The sequence below is a fragment of the Jaculus jaculus genome, chromosome 4 (assembly GCF_020740685.1).
Source record: "Jaculus jaculus isolate mJacJac1 chromosome 4, mJacJac1.mat.Y.cur, whole genome shotgun sequence".
Taxonomy (NCBI): Eukaryota; Metazoa; Chordata; class Mammalia; order Rodentia; family Dipodidae; genus Jaculus; species Jaculus jaculus.
This window is the reverse complement of record NC_059105.1, coordinates 169,043,213-169,067,530: the sequence shown is the minus strand read 5'-3', so window position 1 is coordinate 169,067,530 and position 24,318 is coordinate 169,043,213. Positions and strand designations below refer to the sequence as shown.

Below are 24,318 nucleotides of genomic sequence, written 5' to 3'. Positions count from 1 at the left end.
CAGGCAGCAGGGCGATTGCCCCAAGGATTTAGACTGATGGGAAATAAAAAAGTAGCTTTATTTTCTGGTGGCTTGGCAGCCAAATATGAAGGAGGGGCCGAGGGGGTCCAGAAAGGGTTAGTCGATGGAGGAGTTGGAGGAGGTCCCCTGGAAGGCCAGGGAGCATTCTCAAAGGGATCAAGTGAGGAGTATAAAGATGTATCCTTTTTGTGGGGTGGGGGAGGGGGTTAAAGCTATATCTACAGGAGGAGTAGCCAGATCAGGCTGTATACTCTCTTATTCTTCTGTCTTTTATTTATGTTTGGTTGGCCTTGCAGAGAAGCAGTCCTTGAGGACTGAGATCATAGGGAGGACCCCTGAGGGGGTATTTGACCCTTCTCCACATGTGCCCAACAAACAAGCGTCTCTACTCTTTCCCACATGTCCCAAACAAAGGGATTTCCTTCTGGCAGCCATGGCACCAGCTTGAGAAGGCAATCCCAGGTCTGTCAAGCCTGATTATCAGTCAAATTAAGCCCTCTACTCTTCAGGAGTGCCCTGAGAGGTTCTAAGGCAGGGTTGCATTTAGAGGTAGATTGTCCCCTATTATAAAGTTGAGAGAGAAATGTCCATAAAATTAGGGTGATAGCAACCCACAGACACATGAGTACAACACAGCCACAAGGATCCAAAAGATAGGTAAACATGTACAAAAGCCACAGGTGCAGCTTGCCTGCAAACCGAAAGTGAAAGGAAAGAGAAAGAGACTGAAGAGATGTTGACAAGCAAGTACAGGTGATAGAAGCAAAGTTTAGCGCATTAAATATGAAGACTGCCTCATAACTCATGAGGGTACGCTCACCCGCACACCGATTGACCTCCTCAACAAATGTCTCTCACGGGGCACTAGTCTGCCAGGTTCCCAGAGTCCCCAAGGACCAGGCCAGCTGGTTCCCCCCAAGGGGTTGAGAAGAAGGGTGGATGTCGGATGGCCCAGAATCTCTCCTAGTCACCGGAGAAAAAACACACTGAGTCAGGAGTCTTGTGGAAGCAGGAGCTCACAGGAACTCACTTTGTTGTTATAACAGTTGCCTATATCATGTTGGGGACAAAGGCAGGGATTTTAGGATGGGGAAGAAGTAAGGGCCAATAGTAAACTGTGACTATTGAAATGATAATTCCAACTCCTGTGCAGAAGTAGCAGGCAAGAAGCCATTAGGCGTCTTGCTGAGTCCTAGCTGGCCAATGGCAGGTCGCCAAACTTTAGCTATGCTCAGGAAGTTCCACTAGGCCTCATGCCCAGGCCTTTCATGGCCCAACATCTGTAGAGTTGGGATGGAAAGTTCTGTAGATGTCCTTTATGTCTAGTTGATCTATGATGTTGTTAAGCTCTTTTATTTCCCTGTTGATTTTCTGCTTGGATGATCTGTCTATTGATGATAGTGGAGTACTGAAGTCTCCAACTATGATGGTATAGGAGTTTATTTCTGTTTTATTGTCAAGTAGGTTTTGTTTTATAAGTTGTGGTGCCCCCGTGTTTGGGACATATATATTTATGATTGTGGTCATGTATGATTGATGATTCATGTTGGATCATTCCCTTGATGAATAAGAAGTGACCTCCTTTGTTATTTTTGGTTTGAAGTCTATTTTATCAGATATTAATATAGCAACCCCTGCTTGTTTTTTATTTCTATTTGCTTAGAATATCATTTCCCAACCTTTCACCCTGAAGAGGTGTCTGTCTTTAGTGATGAGGTGGGTTTCTTGAAGAAAGCAGGTAGAAGGGTCCAGTCTGTTGATCCATGTGTCTTTCGATGGGTTAATTAAGACTATTAATATTTAAGGTTATTACTATGATGTTTGAATTAATCCCTGCAATGATGAGGTATTTTACGTGGTTGGATGTTTACTTGTGTTATGTACTGTTTTGAGCATGTTCTATTTTGGTTATTGTGATCTTCTTCTTATTGGCTCCTGAGATTGGTTGTTTGACTGTTCTGTGTGGAGTATTCCCTGAAGTATTCTCTGTAGGTTTGGCTTTGTGTTCATATAATTATAGAATTGCCTTTTTCATGGACATTTTTTCTTTCACCATCTATTATGAGGGATACTTTTGCGGGTAGAGTAGCTTGGGTTTGAAGCCATAGTTTTTCAGACTTTGAAGTGTTCCATTCCAGGCCCTTCTGGCTTCCAGGGTTTGTATTGAGAAATCTGATATAATTCTGACTGGATTGCTTTTGTATGTTGTAAATTGTTTATCTTACTGCTTTTAACACTCTCTGTTTTCATTGTTAAGGGTCTTAACTATGATGTGTCTTGGAGAGTTTCTTCTTTGGTCCTGCCTCTTTGGTGTTCTGTGGGCTTCTTGTATCTGGATGGGCCTCTTTTTTGCAAGATTTAGAAAATATTCTTCAATAATTTTGTTGAGTATGATTTTTATGCCTCTGGTATGGATTTCTTCTTCTTCTGGTATGCCCATGATTCAGATATTGGTCATTTTAGAGTGTCCAACTGTTCCCTCATATTCTGTTGATTTGATTTTTTGAACTTAGCAAAGTTTTTGGCCTCCCGATCAATTTCTTCTGTCCTATCTTCCAGGTCAGTGGTTCTGTCTCCCACATGAGTAACTCTGTTGGTGAATGGTTCTAGAGAGGTTTTCATAAATTCTATTTGATTTTTGTTTTCTGTTGTGATGTTTTGTATAGTGTCCATCTCTTTTTTGAGGGGTGATTTTAATTTGAATTCTGATTTTCTTGATGCTTCTTATAGTTCATTCTTGCATTTTATCAAGTCTTCATTAAGCTTAATCAACTGATTGTTGAAGTCTTCCATTTCTTGGCTTAACTTCAATTTATTCATATCTCTTTGAGGGTTATAATATTTTCCTCCATCAAGTTAAGCCTACTGTCAAAGTCTGAACTCTCTGGGAGACAATTCTGTTCAATTTCATTGATAGGATTGTTGCACATGAGTTTGGAGCTGGTTTTTAGTTGTGGGAGACCCTGGTGCACCCTTACTCATTCATTCTTATTATCTGTCTCTCTAAAATAAATAAGAATATTTTTATTTTTTTTAATTTACTTGAGGGGGGCATATAGAGAGCATGCACACACCAGGACCTCCAGCCGCTGCAAACAAACTCCAGACACATGTACCACATTGTGGATCTGGCTTACATGGGTACTGAGGAATCAAACCTGAGTCCTTAGGCTTCATAATCAAGTGGTTTAACCACTAAGCCATTTCACCAGACCATTTTTTCAAAAAATTATATTATTAATTTATTTGAGAGAGAGAAAAGGGAGATAGAGATAAAAGGTTTTTATAGATACAAACTGTCTTTAAATTCTTTTTATCATTGATCACCTTATAAAAATGATGTGGTAAAATTTATATGGTTATGTTGTTATAAGACCCATTTACATTTTCTTTTATGCATGCATGTATAGTGTGCATATGTGTATATATGCATGCTTGTGTATTGTAAGTTCATATTGTATGCATGTGCATGTGTGTGTGTGTGTGTGTGCATGTGGAGGCCAGAGGACATACAACATTTACAAGCGAAATTTTTTTCTACTCTTAGGTAAAGGCTAAGAGACTTGGTGGCAAGAGACACCATGTGGTAGGCAATGGACAAGGAGATGGTTGATGGACAAATTCCAGGATGTAATGCACACTTTCATACCTTAGGACACAAAAATATTTTAATATGTTTTTCATAAATTTGCCTTCTTACAATGCTCATTCATTTATTCATTCAGTAAAACTTTGGACATAGGCCCTGTATGGCAGGAGCAAAGAGACTAAGGTGGTGGTATGTTAGTCTTAAGGCTCCTCTCTTACTGTCTCTGGCTATGTGGGACACCAGACAGTACTTTTTCTCATTTCTATGTATAGCATTATATATGCAACTGAATATTAATTTCAGAGCTCATGGGCAAAGATAATTTTCTAGAGACTACTTGTTGTTACTTTTCTTATCTACCAATATTTCTTTCTCTTTTTACCTTTAAGACAGAAAATAATGTTCCATAGGGATTCCTTAGTGAGACACATGGATGGATAGGTAGTTTTATATCTTAATCATGTTAAGCAAATATCTGATAATGCTCTTGGAAAACAATGCTCTTGGAATAAATGATAATTAATCCTTGTTACATGTTGTAATGATCTACATCATTCTATATACATCTTTAATTTTTATTTTTGTCCCTTTAGCATGAGGTGTATAATGCGTAATTGAAACTTTCAAAATTTTTTTTTGATTCTATGAGAATTGTAAACATTGGTGGTCCCTAGTATAATTTTTATTCAATGGGCTTTGCAATGTTACATATTAAAGATAAAGCCTGTCTTCTATTTCAGCACCACATAGATTGTATACTACTCCTATGAGACCCAGAATACCTGAAAAACCGCACATCAGACCCGGTGAGTACTTTTCTCTCTCTCTAAGGAATCAGAAAGCTGGTAGGAAATATGAAGTTCACTGAAACATCCAGATTCACCACAGATTTTAACATTGTGGGTATCCATAAATTATAATAAAGGACATGCAGAAATTCTGATCCTTGCATGTTATTGAAAAGTACTGATGGAATCCATGGAAGTGAGAGGACTTAAAGTTCTCCATGCTTGTTCAGAGTCAGAGATCTCTGTAGAACTCAGTGACATGGCAATATTTTTAAATGATGTTTGTTCATGAATTGCACTCACCTTCGATTTTCCAGGACAATTTAATCCCTTCAAAGGACAAAAACTTATAAACAAGTAAGAGCAGCTTGTGGGAGCAAAAAAGGTTATTTTGACTTACAAGACAAACATCAAACTCTGTAGCTCCAAGTCCAACAACTCTAGTCAGTGAGAAATAAGGGAGACTTTGAAGAACAGGATGCTCCTTCAACATTCAGACCCCTTTAAAAGACTGTATTCTTCCTGTCATTCTGATGCAGGTCAGCTGGCCCAATCTCAGTGGTTATGATCTCTCAATTGCAGCTGAGTGGACAGAAGTTTCATCCCAAACATTTAAATTCTGTGCCATATCCCTCTGCTCACACCAGTCCATTTCTATGCAATGAAAACCTGCACAAATTCTCAGGATGCGGGCATAACAGCAAGCTTCTCACACAAACTGCTTCTACCCAGTCAAGGCAAAGCTCTTTCCCACTCTCATAAGCCAAACCTCATAGTCACAGTTCTTACGGCATTCAGATCTTTCAACTCTGACCAGAATGGTCCATCAAGCTGTACTTACAGCACTGCAAGGCATCTCTTAGGCCAAGGTTTCAAATCTTTCCACATTCCTCTTGAAAATCAGCTCCAAAAGGCCAAAGCCACAGAGTCAGATGTCTGTCAGTAAGTCCACTCCTGGTATCAACTTTAATGTTGTAGTCAGGTTTGCATTACTGGCAGAAATCACCTGACCAAGAGCAGCTTGTGTGAAATAAAGGTTTATTTTGGCTTAAAGATTTGAAGGGAAGCTCCATGATGGCAGGGGAAATGATGGCATGAGCAGAGGGTGGACATCACCTCCTGGCCAACATCAGGTGGACAACAAAAACAGGAGAGTATACCCAACACTGGCAGGGGGAAGCTGGCTATAATACCCATAAGCCCACCATCAATAATATCCTGCCTCCAAGAGGCATTAATTCCCAAATCTCCATTAGCTGGGAACCTAGCATTCAGAACACCTAAGTTTATGGGGACACCTGAATCAAACCACCACAGTAGGCAACCTGGCTTTAGTGTTTGCTTATTAAGACACAGTGCTTTTCCGTAAAGGGCTTTCTAGATGGTACATAGGAAACATCTAAGTTTTGGTGATGCTGTGATTTTCTACAAAACAAGTGAGAAGTTTAAATGGGTTCATCATAGCTCACTGTTCAACAGTGGATATCAGCAAGGATAATTATAATAGAACATCAAAATATAGAGGCATCTACAAAAGGCCTACCATGTTCTGAGTTATGAATTGAAGCTTTGACAAAAATACACTTTAGTATTTATTAGGCATATATAATCTTCATCTTTCTTCAATTTTATTCTAGAATGCACTTACATATTAAAGATAAAGACTGTCTTCTATTTCAGCACCACATAGCTTCTATTTCAGCACCATTTAATGCTTACACATAAAGAAAAATAACCCACTTTAAATTCCCTTGACAGTTACTTTTTCAAATATTGAAGCCCAGTGAGCACCTCATTACAGATTTAAGTCCCCATTATCATTTTCAAGTCCTGAATTTATACAAGAATGTTGCTTCTATATTTTGATCTATATTTTTGGCTAGTCATTGATTTTTATTGCCTAGTTAAATGACTTTCAATTTTCTGTATTGTTTACCTTAGTTGCAAACTTTTAATAAGGAAATGTCTGTACTATTTAATTTCCTTTATTGTAGTCATAAACAGGACATCTACAAAACCTATTAAACCCAAACCCAGTAGGATGCCCAGTGGAAATGGAATGGGAACAGGTAATAATTGCAAATTTATTTTCTTTTGATATATCAAAGTTCAGTGTTATATATCTTATATAATTTTGTTGAATTCACATAATTTTTCCTTTTTGCTAGTTTTGTAAGCTTGGAATTGAAAGTTTTAATTCATTTCAATATCAACTTCAAATATCTTTAAAAGAACTGAAAAATAATTTTTTTAATTTTTCTAAGTCTAGTCTACAAAATTAGCTACTGTAAATAATCTTACTTCTTCAAAAGAATCCTGATTGAATATGAATTATACATTGAGAGTAGTAAAAAAATAAATTTCCCTAATTTTAAAAAATGCTTTCCATGTGCAAGCTTATCTTCAAGAATATAATCAATTGGCTTTCAAGTTTATAATTTCTTACAAGTACTATCACAATTCTCCCAACAGTCTGTAATATGAAATTTAAGCCAGAAGATTATTTAATTCAATATTATTTGCAACTGATCACCTTGTTTATAGTCATGTCAATGTTTATAAATTATTCTGATTAAATAACATAGCCTAATTTGATCAGATTGACTGGAGTAATCATCATTAACACTAACTAGTATACTAATTGCTAAAAGTTCAAATACCCAACTTACTCCATGGTTAAATGGCAGAGATTAGATGCACTGACATAGGACTACAGCGTTCCCTTGAAATATTTTTATTAGTATGTCATTTGTTTACATATTGTAAAAAATGTATAAAATTAGAATATATTTAATGCAAATATTTTTTCTCAAATTTTATTAACAACTTCCATGATTATAAAAATTGTCCCATGGTAATACCCTCCCTCCCTCACTTTCCCCTTTGAAACTTCATTATCCATCATATACCCTCCCCAGCTTGATCAGTCTCTCTTTTATTTTGATGTCATGATCTTTTCCTCCTCTTATGATGGTCTTGTGTAGGTAGTGTCAGGCATGGTGAGGTCATGGATATGCAGGCCATTTTGTGTCTGGAGGAGCATGTTGTAAGGAGTCCTACCCTTCCTTTGGCTCTTACATTCTTTCTGCCACCTCTTCCACATTAGACCCTGAGCCTTGGAAGGTGTGATTGAGATGTTACTCAGTATTCTAGTCACTTCTTTCCAGCACTGTGATACCTTCGGAGTCATCCCAAGGTCATTGCCATTTGAAAAGAGAAGATTCTCTACCCAAAGTGAGAATAGCATTAATATGAGGGTATAAATAAGAGAAGTGCTTACTGAGCAGTTTGATAAGCATAGTATATACACTTATCCAGACATCAGCAGATGTTACACCCTTAGGGCTCATGACTACCCCTGTTTTAACTTTTCAGTATCAGGGATGTATTCCCCCCCCCCATGGAGCAGGCCTCCAGCCAATTGGAGGGCAGTTGGTTTCCACCATGACAGACGTGCCACTATTGCACCTGTTGGCTCACTTGGGCTGGCTGGCCAATTATAAGGCTTGCAGTGTCCATTGTTGAGTATCTTCACTGGTGGTATCTCTTTCTCCCATTGATTAATGCATAGATTTTTAATCAACTCATTATGGTTCCCAATTAGAAAGATATTTAATACATGGAGTTAATTAGTCTAAAATTGTTTACATTTTTATAATGTTTCTTACACTTTTGCTTAATTATTATTATATTTTAGAGTCTCACTAGGAATTTACATTCTGGATTCCCAAATAATAAAAAATAAGAAGGCATTCCAATATCCATTTATGTTCAGCTATTTTTTTCATTCTTTCCAACTAAAAAATTATGCAGTACACAATTTGTCAGATTGATATAAATACTGGCTCTAAAAATAGCCATATTCTCTCAGATCTTTTTGAAAGGAATAGAAGTACAAAATCATTAATATTCACATAAATACTTGGAGGTTGCAAAAATAAAAACAGAAAAAGCCACTTATGTGCCAACAGAGCAAAATAAACAAGAAAAACACAAATAAGACTTCATTATAATTATGCATTGTTTCTCATTGAGATAATGTGAATCATCTTTGAGAAGAAATACAACATCATTGTATTTAGTAGGTCAACAATATTTCTCATAAACCACTTCCATTGTGAACTTTTATTTGTTATTAGCCTTCTATTAACTCTCATGAGTACTTGTAAACTTTGAAATACTTGGTTCAACATAGCATTAGAAGGATGATATATAAGTACCTCTACCATTTAGCAAGCTACTGGTATGAAATGGGCTGTTGAGCACAGATAGAGAAAGTGGAATTCACTGTTGTTGTTGTTTTTTTTTTTCTTTCCTGACTCCTTTTTCCTGCCGAACTAAATTATATTTACATGTTCAGTATTGTATTGCCAGTCTATTAGGATCATCCATCAAGTAACCGCTCTTCGGTGCTCATCTTCTTGCAGTAAAGAGGAAGGTATTATCAACTCTTCATGAATGGAGATAGGGATAGCATATCACTACGTTTACTGAAATAATGCATAAAATATGAAAAGAATTTACCTTCATGACTGCAAGGTTGGCTCAATCAATATTCAAAGTAATGTAATTCAGTAACAGAATAAAAGAGAAAAGTCACATGACCTCTTAAATGTTTTTAAAATGGTACTAAAAATTAACAGCTCAGTCATGATAGAAACTTGAGAAATTAGGGATGGAAAAATTTCTGCAAGCTGATAAAGGGATTTTATGGAGAGCATACAACTAATATAATACTTAATGATGGCTAACAGAATGCTTTTCTGTCTTTGAACACTTCTGTTGAATATCATAGTGGAATGTTTGGTTAGTTGAATAAGGCAAGACAAAAAGGTAAATGATGGCAGAGTTTAAAAAAATCTAATAGTTGCCATGAGATAAAACACTAAGAAATTGGGGATGCTAGGCCTGGTGGCACAGGCCTGAAATCTAAGCTACTCAGAAGGCTAAGGCAGAAGGATTATAAACTCAAGATCTGCCTGGTCTGTAAAGCAAGTTAAACTGCCTGGCCTGTAAACAAATTAAAAGCTAGCCTGGGCAACTTTGCAAGAACTTATCTCAAAATAAAAAGCAAAAATAGGGCTGAGGATACAGTTCAGTGGAGGAATGGGTGTTTAAGTGTGTGCAAGACTCAAAGTCTAACCCTTAGCACAGCAAAACAAAACAAAATAAAAAATAACTTGATTATTTTTAAAAAGTTTTAAAAATTATACACACTTACCTGAATCTGCCTTTATTTGTTTTGCCAAGTGTTAGGCTGACTTGTTAGCAGAAGAGAGGATTTTTGTATTAATTTTATTTCCTTCTCTAAAACAATTCCATGATCTCATCTACACACACTTATAGCCTTTAATATTAACTCTTGACAGGAGATAATTTTTGCATCAATGTGCCCATATTCTACTTTTGCACCTTGCTACCAATGTTTATCTTAAAATCCATCTCACATTTTCCTAGATATTTTTGAAGTTTTTAGGTCAGATAGTTTACATTAAAATTTAGTTGATAGAGGAAATATTTAGATCCTAATAAGATATGTTTTTCATAGATGTATGCTACCTAAGGTTTATAGTCTTGGAAATTAAGATCAATAAAATCACCAAACAATTAAAAGATTTTGAAGCCTCAAGACTAAAGATCTTTGACTACTGGGGTCTCTATAAAAATCTCTCAATGATCTTATTGCCCTCGGGAATTTTTTTCACTTAATTTTTTTTTATTTATCTGAGAAAAAGAGAGAGAAAGAGGCAGACACACACATCTAGAAAGAGAGAGAGACTGCAAATGGACTTCAGAAGCATGTGTCACCTTGTTCATCTGGCTTACATGGGTCATGGGGAATTGAATCTGGGTCCTTTGGCTTTGCAGGCAAGCACCTTAACTGCTAAGGTATCCCTCCAGCCCCCTAGGGAATTTTTAAAACCATCTAGGCCTCAGGGTTTTAAATTTTATTTTGTAGCAACATTATAGATACTTGTATTATGAGTATTTTAAGGCTAAATGAGTAGATTTCTTTTTATTTGTTGAAGTTAGAAAGTAGCCTACACGTGCTGATATTTTGAATGAGCCATTTTCTCAACATTGTTTTTTCAAGGATTCTAAAGGTACACCTCAGTTTAGTTGAAGTGTTACACACATTAAAATTTTATAAGTTGAGGGCTAAAGTTGGAGAGATGGCTTGGTGGTTAAGGAGTTTGTCTGCAAAGCCAAAGGATCCTGGTTTGATTCTCCAGGACCCACGTAAGCCAGATGCACAAGAGGACACATGCATCTGGAGTTTGTTTGCAGTAGCTGGAAGCCCTGGTGTGCCAATTCTCTCCCTCCCTCTCTCTCTCTTTCTCTGTCACTCTCCCTCTTAATCTCTCTCAAATAAAAATATATATATATATATATATAAAATTCTAAGTTGAATAGTTGAATAGCCCTCAAATTTAAAAGTATTTATATTCTGATCTTATTCAGAAGCTTGTTGACCCATGCATAATGAAATCTGACTTCCTCTGTAGTGATAGAAGCTGCTGCTGGGCTGTTTAACTGTTCTCCCATTCAGCCGTCATTTATTGAAGGTCCATTATGTGCCAGGAAAAGTAAAATTCTGAAGCCATCTTATAACATGTGACTTGGCAGACTTTGTTACAAATATAAACCTGACTCTTCTGTCTATATCCTAATGGAAAAACCATACTTTACTGCCCCCACATGGAGTGTGTCTCACAAGGAGAAAACAGACTCCTCTGGGTGAGGAATGTATTTTTCTGGACTATGACTAAACCTTCCATGCTGCTGAAATATTGCCCTTGAAATTTTAGCCATCTGCTAATATTTGTGGGCATGGGTACAAAGACTGATCATCCATAAATCACTCTTTTTGGTCACAGAAAGTGGAGTGACTGATTCATTGAAAATTGATTTCCACTGATACAGTCAAAAATTGATGTGTCTGTTTCCAAAGTTGTTGTTACTATGGTTAAAAATACTCAAATCATTATTTCATGTGGCAACTGGAGACTTATGTTGAGGTTCCAATCCTGATGCTTCCAGAGCCAGAGCTGACTGCTCTTTAGGGTATGTGTCAATCCTACCTGAAGGAGAAGAATTCAGGTCATAGCCTGGGCCAGTCTGTCTGATTGGGTGCCAATCCTGGAGGACCTATTTTCTACAGTACTTCTTGCTGGCTTCCTTTTTTGCTCCTCTTATTGCTTCTTGGCTATCTTTGGCCTTCATTTGACTTCTTATTCAGGGCAACAAAAGTTCACTAGTTTACTGGGACCAGCAGGTCCATCTCCTGTTATCAGCTCTTTGCACTGAGCTCAACTGCTCCTTTTAGTATGGTCCTTTCCAATGCTTTCATATGACACCAGTTTTCAAAGGCTAGGGAAAATCCAGTTAGTAGCTACATGCTATTGATTTATGTCCTTACATCTGCAGATTATAATGGTATGCTTGCCTGTGTCTCTACCTATAGAGACAGTGACAGAAAATGTCTAGTTCACTTCAATTTTTCCCTCTCTCAGTTCTCTCCTTTCCTTTCTTCCTTCCTCCCCTCTCCATTTAAATTCTAACTCTTTTTCTCCTTTGGGCACTTATGCACACGCCTGGTGGATCTGCATTCCTATAGGAACTGCTGAAAGTCTGCAATTACTTTCTGAGTTCCACACACAAGTGCCACTGATGGATGACAGATGCTTGCCAGTCATGGCCATCCAGTATCTCAGCCCACACAAGAGACAAAGTGTGGTACTACCAGGATAAAGTCACTTACAGAAATTGTGAAGAGTGCAGAGAGGACATGACAGGTGGATTTAATGCTTGAAAGAGAGACTTTGTATCTGGGAATGTGTGGATCTGAATTTCAGCACTTCCTAGCTTTGAGACAGCTTGTTTAATCCCTCTGGCCTTGGATTTCTTTATTGGTGGGTCCTGTATGGGATCTACAACACAGAAGCATGGGAAAGCTCAAATCAGATAATGGATAAGTGAAGTGCTTACATAGCATTGGATCCAAATTCTTTGTTTTTCAAGGACAAAGATTTGGAGAAGGACTGTGAATCAGGATCTACTCAAGGTACATAATGCTTACTGACCTCCTGGAGTATGTGGTTTTATGTATATATAATTTTTCCTCTGAGAAATGGTGGTAAATAAAACCTCCTCAAACCAAGTCATCTTGCTCTCCCAGTAGGAAGCATTTACATTACCATTATCACCACTCAAATGGGACATTCCCCTGTACCCATGGACAATAGTTCACAGGAAGAAGGCTACTGGACCATCTGGGCTCACCTTGCCTGTGTAGTTAGCCACAAAGTAGAAATATTTACTGCCTGCAGGATCACTCTTTCCTACTACAAATAAGCAACATTTGATTCATGGGTCCATATACAAATTCCCTCTTATTTCATAAATTACCTTGTATTTAAGCAGTATAGAGTTTGACATTACAATATTAGGTGTATCCACAAATTATACAACTAAGGTGGAAATGTAATTGCATGGCCCTGGAACATTACTCTTTTTCTTTTTCTTTTTTCTTTTTTGTTTGTTTTGTTTTGTTTTTCAAGGCAGAGTCTTGCTGTAGCCCAGACTGACCTGGAATTCACTATGTAGTCTTAGGGTGGCCTTGAACTCATGGCAATCTTCCTACCTCTGCCTCCCAAGTGCTGGGATTAAAGGTGTATGCCAGAATGCCTTGCTTTACTAATGAGTATATTAATTACACATGCTTTCTTTATGTAAATTACAGTTGTCAGGGTATTAATTGTTTGTTTAATGTAATTCATTATATATCAAGTGATATTTACTATTTAGGGGAATAGCCAAGTAATAATCACCAACCATGTCTGCAGGATACAAAAGACAAAAACAATGTCACACAAAACAATTTCATGTTCAGTTTCTTCCAAATAATAATCTGGAATTCTAGGTCTACTAAGGACTAATTTTAAAACTTGAGGTAAAGATCCAGTTTGTAGCCTTAATAGACCAATAGACAAGTCTGCACAAGTTTTTTAGTTTTCTTTAAGTCTACTCAGTAAGTATAAACTCAAACACGTTGGATTTTTAAGTGTCATTTTTATGGGCAGAGAGGAATTGGAAGACTTATCTATTTTTTTTTTCAAGATAGGGTCTCACTCTATGCCAGGCTGACCTGGAGTTCACTATGTAGTCTCAGGGTGGCCTCAAATTCATGGCGATCCTCCTACCTCTGCCTCCCCAGTGCTGGGATTAAAGGTGTGCACCACCACACCTGGCTAAGACATATCTTTATAACCACAAAATATACTCACAATTACTGGCCAAATGTGACCACTCACCCTCAATGAAATTATGTGCAGAGAAGCAATATCACCCATGTAAGCACTGCAAGCTGATACCATGGAAAATTGAAACAAAACTATAAGCCATGGTCCAGTGCTAAGTCTACAGAGAAAATAGAGCCAGTGAAAGTAAAACTTTTGAATATTTTAATATATCCAGATAGTAGAAGCCAATTGAAATGGGCATAATAGTGTCAGTTCCCCTGTTCTGCCAAAAAAGTACATCTTCTTCCCAACAACTCCACAAAGTGCCCATGATAGAGTTTCGAGCAAATTTGTGTCATATATTTATTCTTTTTCATTATCTATGTTAATAGGAGTCAAGCAAGCACCCAAGCCATCAGGAACTGGTAGAAGTGTGCCAGTGGACTCATATTCCACAAAAAAGCCAGGTAAGGGATGTGATATAGACCCCCGTATAACACCTCGGCTCTGGAGTGGTATGCAGTGATACTTAATACAGCATCTGCATGGTCCCAGTGAGTGAGGGCCGTACTAGCAGGGTGTGTGCAGTGTTGAAGAGGCATTCCAGAATGTTATTTTGGGGAGAATGAAAATGTTCTGCCTACCAATCAAGTATTGTTTAAAACATTGGTGGGTACTGATTTAATAATTGCTTTCTGTAATGTTCTGGTGGGTAAGTGCTACAGAGTCATGATAAAATCTAGTGAATTATTTTTATTTAAGTTTTGCTTTTATATAATGTATTATTATATACTTTCATCTGAAATGATTTATGGTCCCATTTAAAGACTGCTGTACTGTGAAGCTGGTAATTCAGAGCACCTTTGCTTTTTAAAGGAGGCTGTGAGATAGATTCTTACACATTAATCACTACCCCTGCTTGAGCAAGCACATAAATAGGGTGCCCTCCTCTCTCATTCTCTTTTTTTCTTCTACCTCTTCTATTCCTTAGACTCCTTGGAATTACTTAAAGCCATTGAAATGAGAATTTTTCTTACTTATTTTTATAATGAATATAACTAATGCAAAAAAATGATTGTTTTAAAAATGTAACATAAGGGCTGGAGAGATGGCGTAGCAGTTAAGCGCTTGCCTGTGAAGCCTAAGGACCCCGGTTCGAGGCTCGGTTCCCCAGGTCCCACGTTAGCCAGATGCACAAGGGGGTGCACGCGTCTGGAGTTCGTTTGCAGAGGCTGGAAGCCCTGGCACGCCCATTCTCTCTCTCTCTCTCTCTATCTGTCTTTCTCTCTGTGTCTGTCACTCTCAAATAAATAAATAAAAAATTTTAAAAAATAAAATAAAATAAAAATAAAAATGTAACATAAAGCTTGTGGTAATGTCAACTGCTCTAGACACTCTTATTGTCTTCCACCTTTGTGCAAAGTAGGTGCCATTATGGAAACTATTTTTAAAACAAAACCCTGTTCCTTGCCCTTTCAAGCAGGCCAGTTAGGGAAATGTGCCCTTTTTGGGCTGGCAGCAATGCACCAGAGCTCTTGGGTAGGTGAGAAAAGTGAGCCCTTATCTAGGAGTCCTTGTGCAGTTAACAACCATCACAATTAATTCACAATGACCCTCCTCTTCATAGGCACAGGATTATCATTTCTGCCATCAAGTCTACTTTGATATGTCCATTTGAAAAATTCAAAAGTTGTTTGTTTAAATATATTTATACATTAGAGTTAAAGACAGGGTGAACACAAAAGGAGAAATTATATACATATGTTTACCAATTCAACGCTAAAAGGTATAAAGAATCATTTCAGACTAAAAGCAGTTGGGGATCATGAAATTCAGAAATAGTACTGTTGAGTCTATGTAGGAAAGGAAAGGTGTTAAATTCTTTAGCTAGCCACCCATATGTATACATGTATATGTATATATGTGTATATATGTATACATGTAGATGTAGATATAAATATATGTGTATGTCCACATGTATATATAGAAATACACATAATCTTTTAAGGACAGATATATCTACATATTTTATTTATAATTACAGGGTATGTTTTACATATACTAAAATCCTTAATTATCCTTGAGTTTATGACTGGCATTAATTCAGAGGAATATCAGTATGCATTACTCATAAAATTTCACTTTTTATGAAATCTTTTGTCATCAGCTGCACTCTCCTACATACAAAAGGTTGAATGTTTTTAATGATTTTGTACAGTGAATCTTTATGATGGATTTACCTATAATATCTCTTAGCTACAATCCCAGGGACTCGTCTTCCACCTATGCCACCTAGACCCATCCCCTCTCAAAGAAAACCTTTACCACCAAACAATGTCACCGGAAAGCCAGGAAGTGCAGGTATGTCCATCATGTATGTTTCTCTATCTATAAATGCATTTTTTACTAGCCAACCACAGCTATTCTTGGCTTGCTAGTCCAGGCAGTGAATAATCCACTGGCATGTGTTACACATGTTTTTGTGGGCTCCCAAAATTTGATGCTTTGAGGGCTCATATCCTGACTGGATGGATGGGGTAAAAGAAACCATTCTTCAGCAGTTAAGCCAGTTTGATTCTCAGATGTTTGTGTGCATGGAGCCTAGATAGAACCTGACTTGTAGCCTTTAGCAAGTGGATTACTTTGGAGAATGAGATGCTGTGCACTATCAAGCCCTTCTTGATAATGAAATAATCTTTGTTCACTATCTTCATGAGCACTAACTTTTCATTCTGTCTTGTGAACTGAAGCCTGCACATCTCACTGAACTCTCTATCCTTCTGTGTATATCAGCCCCAGTCTCATGGTGCTCAAGGGGTGAACTTGCCTATTGGTCAAGCTACCTCTTCCCTCTTTACCAAGGTATATGTTGTCCTCCCTGTAGAATGACTGCTCCAGGTCTGAACACTTACATACTTCATCCTTATCCTAGTTCCCAAGGCAACCTGAGCCTCACCACTTTCTGCTTTGCTCAGTGTGTCCTCAATTTATGCTTCTGTTAGAGCAAAGATCACATTGTCTTACACCTATGTTGATGCACTTGTCTTCTTACATAGTGAGAGCTTTGTGGTAGCAATGTCCTTGATGTATTTTCTCTGAAATCTGAAATGTAGTGTTTATATAATAGAGGACATTTGATAAGTAATTGCCAATGGGTACATGAATGAAATTAAGAATCAGTGAACACTGACCCAGTTCAGAGCAAAGTTTTATCTCATTTCAATTAAGGTGGGGGTTCCATGCTGACACCTGCCAAAAGTTACATATTTGCATTACTCCCTCCTCTTCCACATCTCTGCTTCCTAAGCTTTTGTAGGCGGCATCAGGATAAAAGCATTAAATGCAGCTGAAGTAGATGAAAGTGATAAGGATTTATGCAGGATAGAGGACAGGCATGATAATAGGAAAGGTTTTATGATGTTTTATGAACTCTAGACTATTTTTCCCAATGTAAGGAGGAGGAACCAACCTTTCAGTCATGTTTCTTGTGATATTCTGACTCAGAGCCCAGTGACAGGCAAATGTGAATACAGGTTTTCCTCATCAATTATAACATGAAGTAGCTGTAACAGAAATGCCAGTTAACCCCAGGTCATACTGGATGAGTCATAGACTGAAAGTGATGCCTGAGTATGTCATGGGAACCCAGGAGTTCACTGGTGAGGCAGTTCATTGGCCTTGGATCCTGTAGTTTCTCTTGATTTTGCTTGCCTACCTTTTATGCTCCATCCTTCTAGGACCAAAAGCATGAGTACCTAGGGGAAGACCAGAGGCCCATATATCTGAGTGACCGATTATTTCGTGCTGTGCTGAAGTCTTTAAGTCCAGCTTGAACCTCCTAACCCTACTACTTTTCCCAGAGGGAAAATAAAACCCAATATAAACTCCTGACTACTTTAAATGAGCTTGGGATGAACTCAGTTTTTTACTTATAAGTAACTTAGAGTAGAGGAATGGCACAAGAAACATAGATAGACATTACCCTAGGAATCTTTATCATCTGTCTCCAGCCATCTCTGTTTTCCATGTCTGCCAATTAACCTCCAAATCAAGTTATTCTATCTCCTTAACATCTTTCATATCTGACACCTTCCATCCAGCCTCACTGCCTCCATTGTGGTTCCCTTCCCTGCTTCTTGCCTTACATAACTGCTGCTGTACCCTGACTTTCTCCTTCATATCAGACTTTCACCCTGCCATTTCTCATTCAGTCAAGTTACTTCCCTATTAGTAATCTTTCTATAGGTCCCGATTACCTAAAAGTAGCATCCATCGTTCCAATATGCAAGTTCTTTCATGATCTGTTCTTTCCTTCTCTTCCTTCTCTATTATCACTATTTTTCTTTTCTCTAACTGATTTCATGCTTCCCTGACATGCTTCTCAGACTAGGATACAGCTCTCAACTCTACTGACAAATCACTTCTCTTTGGCACATCTGTGAAGACATTCTATCCGCCACATCCGACATCCTCTGTCTTTATCTACCATGTCCTCTCCTTGTCCCTTCTGTGACTTTATATAGTTCTTTCACAAAATCTGTGTCTCAATATCCTTGGCTCGTTCATATATTTCCATTAAGAATCAAGTCTCACCTGGGCATGGTGGCACACGCCTTTATTAATCCCAGCACTCAAGAGGCAGAGGTGGGAGGATCACCATGAGTTCAAGGCCACCCTAAGACTACATAGTGAATTCCATGTCAGCCTGAGCTAGAGTGAGACCCTACCTCAAAAAATGAAAAATCAAGTCTTTTTTTCACTCCAAGTCTGGCCAATAGTGCCAAGCCACATGGTAAGTGTTCAGCAAACATTTATTGAATAAGTAAATGCAAAACTTGGCAGTGTTCTTATTAAGCCTTACTATTTTGTCTCTACATTACAGGAATCATTTCCTCAGGCCCAGTAACTTCCCCACCCCTAAGGACAACACTCAAACCTACAGAAACCCCATCAAAGAGACCAGAGATAGATACAAAGCAACCAACAGCTCCTGCCTCTAAAGAAGTACTTGGTTAGTATGCTGGTTAATTCCTACTAAGAATTTAGCCCCAAGATATTAAAACAAGTCAAATTATGGAAAACAAAGTCTCTGTTATATATCTTCTATTTGAGTCAATTCTAAAATTAATGTGTATCTTTTCAATTTTAAAGTAATATTTTCAACCCTTTCTTCGAGTATTCTCCTTTCCTTAGCAGGTTTATAAGTGCCACAGTTGTTTCTTAAAAGATTTCCTAACCTATATTAAGCAATTCCAGTGAATCACTTGTCATTCACTAACTTCATATACCTTAATTTAGCTGTTTAATTATAATTTTTAATTTATTATACTGTAGAGCACTTTGCATCAGGATACAATTAAAAGCTTTTCAGTGTGGATAAAGATGGAGTCTAATAATGAAAAAAGTCAAAGCTATAAGCATTTAACTAACAGGAATATTCATTACCTTTAGTCTTTACTACTTTTTCATTGCATTGTGATTTTTTCTATATCTTTCACCAAAACTGATCAGTATCTTTTATTCTCAGGTAATACAACAGACTTTAGCTCGAGTCCAACAAAAGAAACAGATCAACTTGGGAAGCCCAGATTCAGAGGTATGTTTGTCTCTGAATTTTTATTTTGACAAGGTCATTGGATAGGTGGATCAGTTGGGTGACAATGTGTAAATATGGTAGTAATCAACTACAACGTTGACTTTTCATGTCTCCACAAATCAGCTGGGATAAGCTGTGCTTGGCTAGGGGCTTCCTAGCCACAGGTATAGCTAGCCACTTCAAATTAGTTACAGGTCCACCCTATATGCTCTCATTTTTGGTTCTCAGGAGGAAGAATAAGCAGTGGCCTCTGGAGAAGCCATTCTCATCATACAAAGTAAAGAGAGGCAACACTCAGAAATATAGTTAGTTGCATTTAAGGGTTTTTTTGTGTTATATCCATCAACATACTTTGGTCAAAAATAGTCACATAGGCAAGCTTAAACCAAAAATTGGGAAAATATGCTCCTCCCATAAATACAGAGCACTCTTGAGTGCTAATTTACAGTTACACTTTAAGACATTGTATGAAACTATTATAAAATGGTTGTTACTTTTTCTTCATGTATGAGTATTCTGGCTCTTGCAGTTCCTCACCAATACTTGATATGGTCAATTTAAAATACTTTTCTTATTATAATATGTATATAGTGGTATATACTAATGGTTTTAATTTGCCTCTTCCTAATGAAGAATGGTGAACACTTATCCAATTTGACCAGCACCATTTGTTGAAGATGTCTTTTCTCCCGTGAACACTGTTGTTGCCTTTGTTAAAGATCAGGTATTTGTGGTTGCTTGAACTAAGGGCTGAGTCTTCTATTTGGTTCCATTGATCTACATGTCTGACTTTATGCCAGTATCATGCTGTTTTTGTATCTATAGCTTTGGAAGATAACTTTAGATCAGGTATGGTGATACCTCCAGAAGTTTTTCTTTTCCTGAGTAAATTTTTGGATATCCAAGGCCTTCTGCCATTCCATATAAATTTTAAGAGTGTTTTTGCTATCTCTGTGAAAAATGATTCTGGAATTTTTATTGATATTGTGTTGAATCTGTATATTGCTTTTAGTAGGGCTGCCATTTTCACAATATTAATTCTACATATCCAGGAGCATGGAAAGTTTTTCCATCTTCTCATGTCCTCCTCAATTTCTTTCTTGAGTGTTCTTATGTTTTCAGTATATAGGTCTTTCGCCTCCTTGGTTGGTGTTATTCCAAGACATTTGATTTTTTTTGTGTGTGTGTGTGGCTATTGAAAATGAGATATCACTGATATCTCTCTGTATATCTTTTGGATATAGGAAGGCTACTGATATTTGTGTGTTGGTTTTGTACTCTGCCACTTTGCTGAAGGAATTTATCACCTTTAGAAGTTTTATGGTCGACCTTTTTGGGTCGTTTATGTATAGAATCATGCCATCTATAAATAGTGCTAATTTGACTTCTTCCTTTCCAGTTGGAATCGCTTTTATATCTTTCTCCTGCCTTATTGCTTGGGCTAGGATTTCTAGTACTATGTTGAAGAGCAGTGGTGAGAGTGGGCACCCTTGCCTTGTTCCTGATCCTAAGGGGAACACTTGAGTCTTTCCTCATTAAGTATGACTTGGGCTTTTAGGTACTTTGTATATATCATTTATTATATTGAGATATAAACCGTCCATGCTGACTCTCTCCAGGTTTTGATCATAAAGTAATACATTATTTTTTGAAGACCTTCTCTGCATCTGTTGAAATGATCATGTGATTACTGTGTGTAAGTTCAATAATTTTGTTGAATGTGTTCTCTATGCCCTAACCCAGATATTTGGTCATTTTAAGGTATCCCATAGTTCCCTCACATTCTATCTGCATGATTTTTTGAATTTAGCAAATTTTTTGGACTCTTGATCAGTGTTTTCTGTCTTGTCTTCTAGCTCAGAGGTTGTATCTTCCACATGATTGAATCTGTTACTGAGGGCTTCTAGAGAGGTACTCCCTGCATAACAAGAGATTATTTTGGAGACAGTTGATAAAAAACCATACATTTAGCAAAAATTACAGAATAAGACTTAACAAAACTACTTTAGAGTATCAAAGAAGTGAAAATGGAGCTTGTCATTGGGTAGTATAGTATGAAGTAATAAATGTGGGTAGGACAAGGACAGGGAGAATAGTGAAAATGTGCTGAAGATTCTAGGGAAGTAGACCTGGTGTAATTTTGAGCTTGGACAAATCCTAGGTAAAGAAACAATCAGGGGACTGGAGAGATGGTTCATCAGTTAAGGCACTTGTTTACAGATTCTAACAACCCAAGTTTGATTCCTCAGTACCTACGTAAAGCCAGATGCACTAAGTGGCACATGCATCTGAAGTTCATTCACAGCAGCTGGAGGCCCTGACATGTACCCATTCTCTCTCTTTCTCTTTCTCTCTCTTTTTCTCTCTCTCTCTGAAAATAAATAAATTTTTAAAAAAGAAACAATAGGTAAGATTTCTAAAGCCTGCTATGTGTTTAAGAGTCATCCTCTCCTTTCTCAGCCTCTTTTCGATCATCTTTTCTCAATTCCAGCTGGTCTTCCCCCCACAATCTTCATATCTCCATCATCCAGAAGATGTCCTTCCTCAGCAGAGTCGTCTGCACCCGCCTCAAACTCCATCTTCACGTTAGTCTCCTCTTTCTTCACAGAAGTGCTAGTCTGCTCCTCTTCAGTCTTTTCATTCTTTACCTCTACTGGGGTTGATAAGGACAAGTCTGCTTGTTTGCTCTGTTCCTTTTCTATTTTTTTCCACACTTTTTAGTACAGAATCCACTTTTTGTTTTATCTGGGTCAGTTCCCTCCTTTTAACTTTCCAGACTTAGAAGAAGATTCCCATTGTCCACTCTTAGAATTAAAGCCATTTTTTCCCTTCATGAGGTGTTTCTGCATACACGCTGGCATTTAGAGGGTACCATAGCATGAGCAATAGGAGGAGGAGGAACATGTACTGGTACATCCTGTTATAACAATCATGTCAAAAATCATAGTCCAAGTCAAAGGAGGAGCCATATATCTCCACTGCAGATCGTTTCACACCTGCTTTTTCTTGGTTCACTTTTAGCTCTGTAGCCAGATTAATGTATGAAACCTGGCCAGCAATCATTCTCCCAAGCACTCCTGCTACAGCAGCTCGTGCATTTCTCTCATTCGCATACTGGACAAACGCAAAGCCCTTGTGAATACAGCAACCAACAGTTGTGCTGTACTTCAAGAAGATGGCCTCCACATCACACTTCTTGACCACAAAGTGTTGTGATTCCCAATGAATACATGGGAATTCATAGACCAAAGGATCTGTCTTGTTGGTAACATTGTGAGCTATTTTCTTTGAAGACAAGGTTCCTCACACAGAGGAAAAATATAGCTGAAGATCAAAAAAAAAAAAAGTCACAGAGTGAAGGAGACAAGATTCTACCCTGAATCTTCTACTCTGAGCTCCTACATGAAGCAGACTGGGCAGGCTGGTGAATCACACAACCATCTACAACTTCACCTCTTCACAAAATAGTCATCATTTTAAATAGTTTTTTTCCTTTTACTTTGGATGGTTTTATTGCTATGTAGCACTATCTTTTATTTTGTGATGTCTTGTATGTTTTAATTCTATCCAGTGTATATTGCACCTTACATATTATAGTTTTTATCTCTAGATATTTGATTTGGGCCTTTTAAAAAATCTTCTATGTCTTAACTTTTAAAATAGTAGATTATAACTGATTATTGTCCTAATCTGATGATTCTAACATCTATGTAAATTCTAAGTTGTCTTCAAAAGATTGAGTTTTTACCTCATTATGAGTAATATTTTCCTGTAAATGTCCCCTTGTTGAGCACTGGATGCACAGATTTTAAAAGATCATTGAGTTTTGTTCTGGGGTATAGTCAATTACCTAGAACTGCTTGATCCTTTTGAGCCTGACTTTTAATATTGGCTAGGTAGGACCAGAACTTTGTTTAGTGTGAGATTCATTATTTCCTATGACTGGGGTAAGGCTCACTGACCCCAAAATCTTGAGATTTTAAAGTCCACAGGGAACAAATTGATTATTAAAACAAGTTAAAACTATTTAGTGAGTAACTCAGAAAGAGCATCTGTATCATCTACCCCAGATGCAGGAATTTGGGGTTTTATAAGTTTGAACCGTCCACACAGCAATGCTTTCAACTATCTGCTCAACATGGGACACTGGATGTCCTTGAAGAAATAATTATATTTACTGTCTCACCTTCATTTTCTTCATACGTTTCAAAAACATCTTCAGAGTCTTTTCTGTTTCTTAGGTCCTTATGTGCGGTATATCCCAAAGCCTGAGAACAGTCCCTGTTCTATCACCGACTCTGTCAAGCGATTCCCTATAGAGGAAGCCCCAGAAGGGAATGCCACCAGCTCGCCACAAAACCCACCCACCAACCTCACTGTCGTCACTGTGGAAGGGTGTCCCTCATTTGTCATCTTGGACTGGGAAAAGCCATTGAATGACACAGTCACTGGTAAGGTCATGGCCTGAGGGCTTGGTACTGTGGAGGAAATTTTGACAATGCAATGCCTCTAAGATGTGCACCCTAGGTCCATTTATGACACGTGTAGTGAATCTGAGGAGGAGCAGAGTTCTGCTGACCTTATGGTGCACCATCAAAAACAGGATGAGAAAAGATACATGTTTTGGTCATGGGATTTCTGCTAAACGATCAGGCCTTTTAAACCTGCTTTCCTGACATAGCCTCTCAGAACTCCTTTTCAGTTTGAAGATACAGCTAGTCTTCACATTACCCAGAAAATATACAAGGAGTTGCAACTGAAGATAGTGTTCCAAGTAGTTTTTTTCTTTTTACCAAGTCAACTTCTAAATGGACCTTGAACTGTCAAGCAGGCTAGCAGTTATTTCAACTATCTTGAGAGAAATTGAAAAAACTTTCGTTCCTGAGCAGTTTCTCTGCTCATTTCAGGAGAATTTTGATTGTGCTATCAGCCACTCAGTTCCTCTAAAATGACTGAGGAAATAAGAAACCCTGAGTCGTTGAGTTTGTTATGTGACAGGTTGATTCTGCATAGTGAACAATGGGGTCAAATAAGAGAAGAGAGAGAGAGAAATCACAAGTGGTATATAGCACAGAGTGGCCC

General features: G+C 37.7%; 1 protein-coding gene and 1 pseudogene across 1 annotated transcript in view; one reads left to right on the top strand and one right to left on the bottom strand.

Annotated features, from left to right (window-relative positions):
* The window catches only part of LOC101599825 (ABI family member 3 binding protein), a 257,292-nt gene that overhangs the window by 215,793 nt on the left and 17,181 nt on the right, over positions 1-24,318 (top strand). The window contains exons 35-41 of the mRNA XM_045148002.1: positions 4,351-4,416; positions 6,393-6,467; positions 14,033-14,107; positions 15,897-16,001; positions 18,523-18,651; positions 19,168-19,236; positions 23,478-23,687. Of these exons, the coding sequence (XP_045003937.1) occupies positions 4,351-4,416; positions 6,393-6,467; positions 14,033-14,107; positions 15,897-16,001; positions 18,523-18,651; positions 19,168-19,236; positions 23,478-23,687 (729 nt within the window). The remainder of the gene's footprint in view (positions 1-4,350; positions 4,417-6,392; positions 6,468-14,032; positions 14,108-15,896; positions 16,002-18,522; positions 18,652-19,167; positions 19,237-23,477; positions 23,688-24,318) is intronic.
* LOC105944905 lies at positions 21,671-23,452 on the bottom strand (annotated as a pseudogene).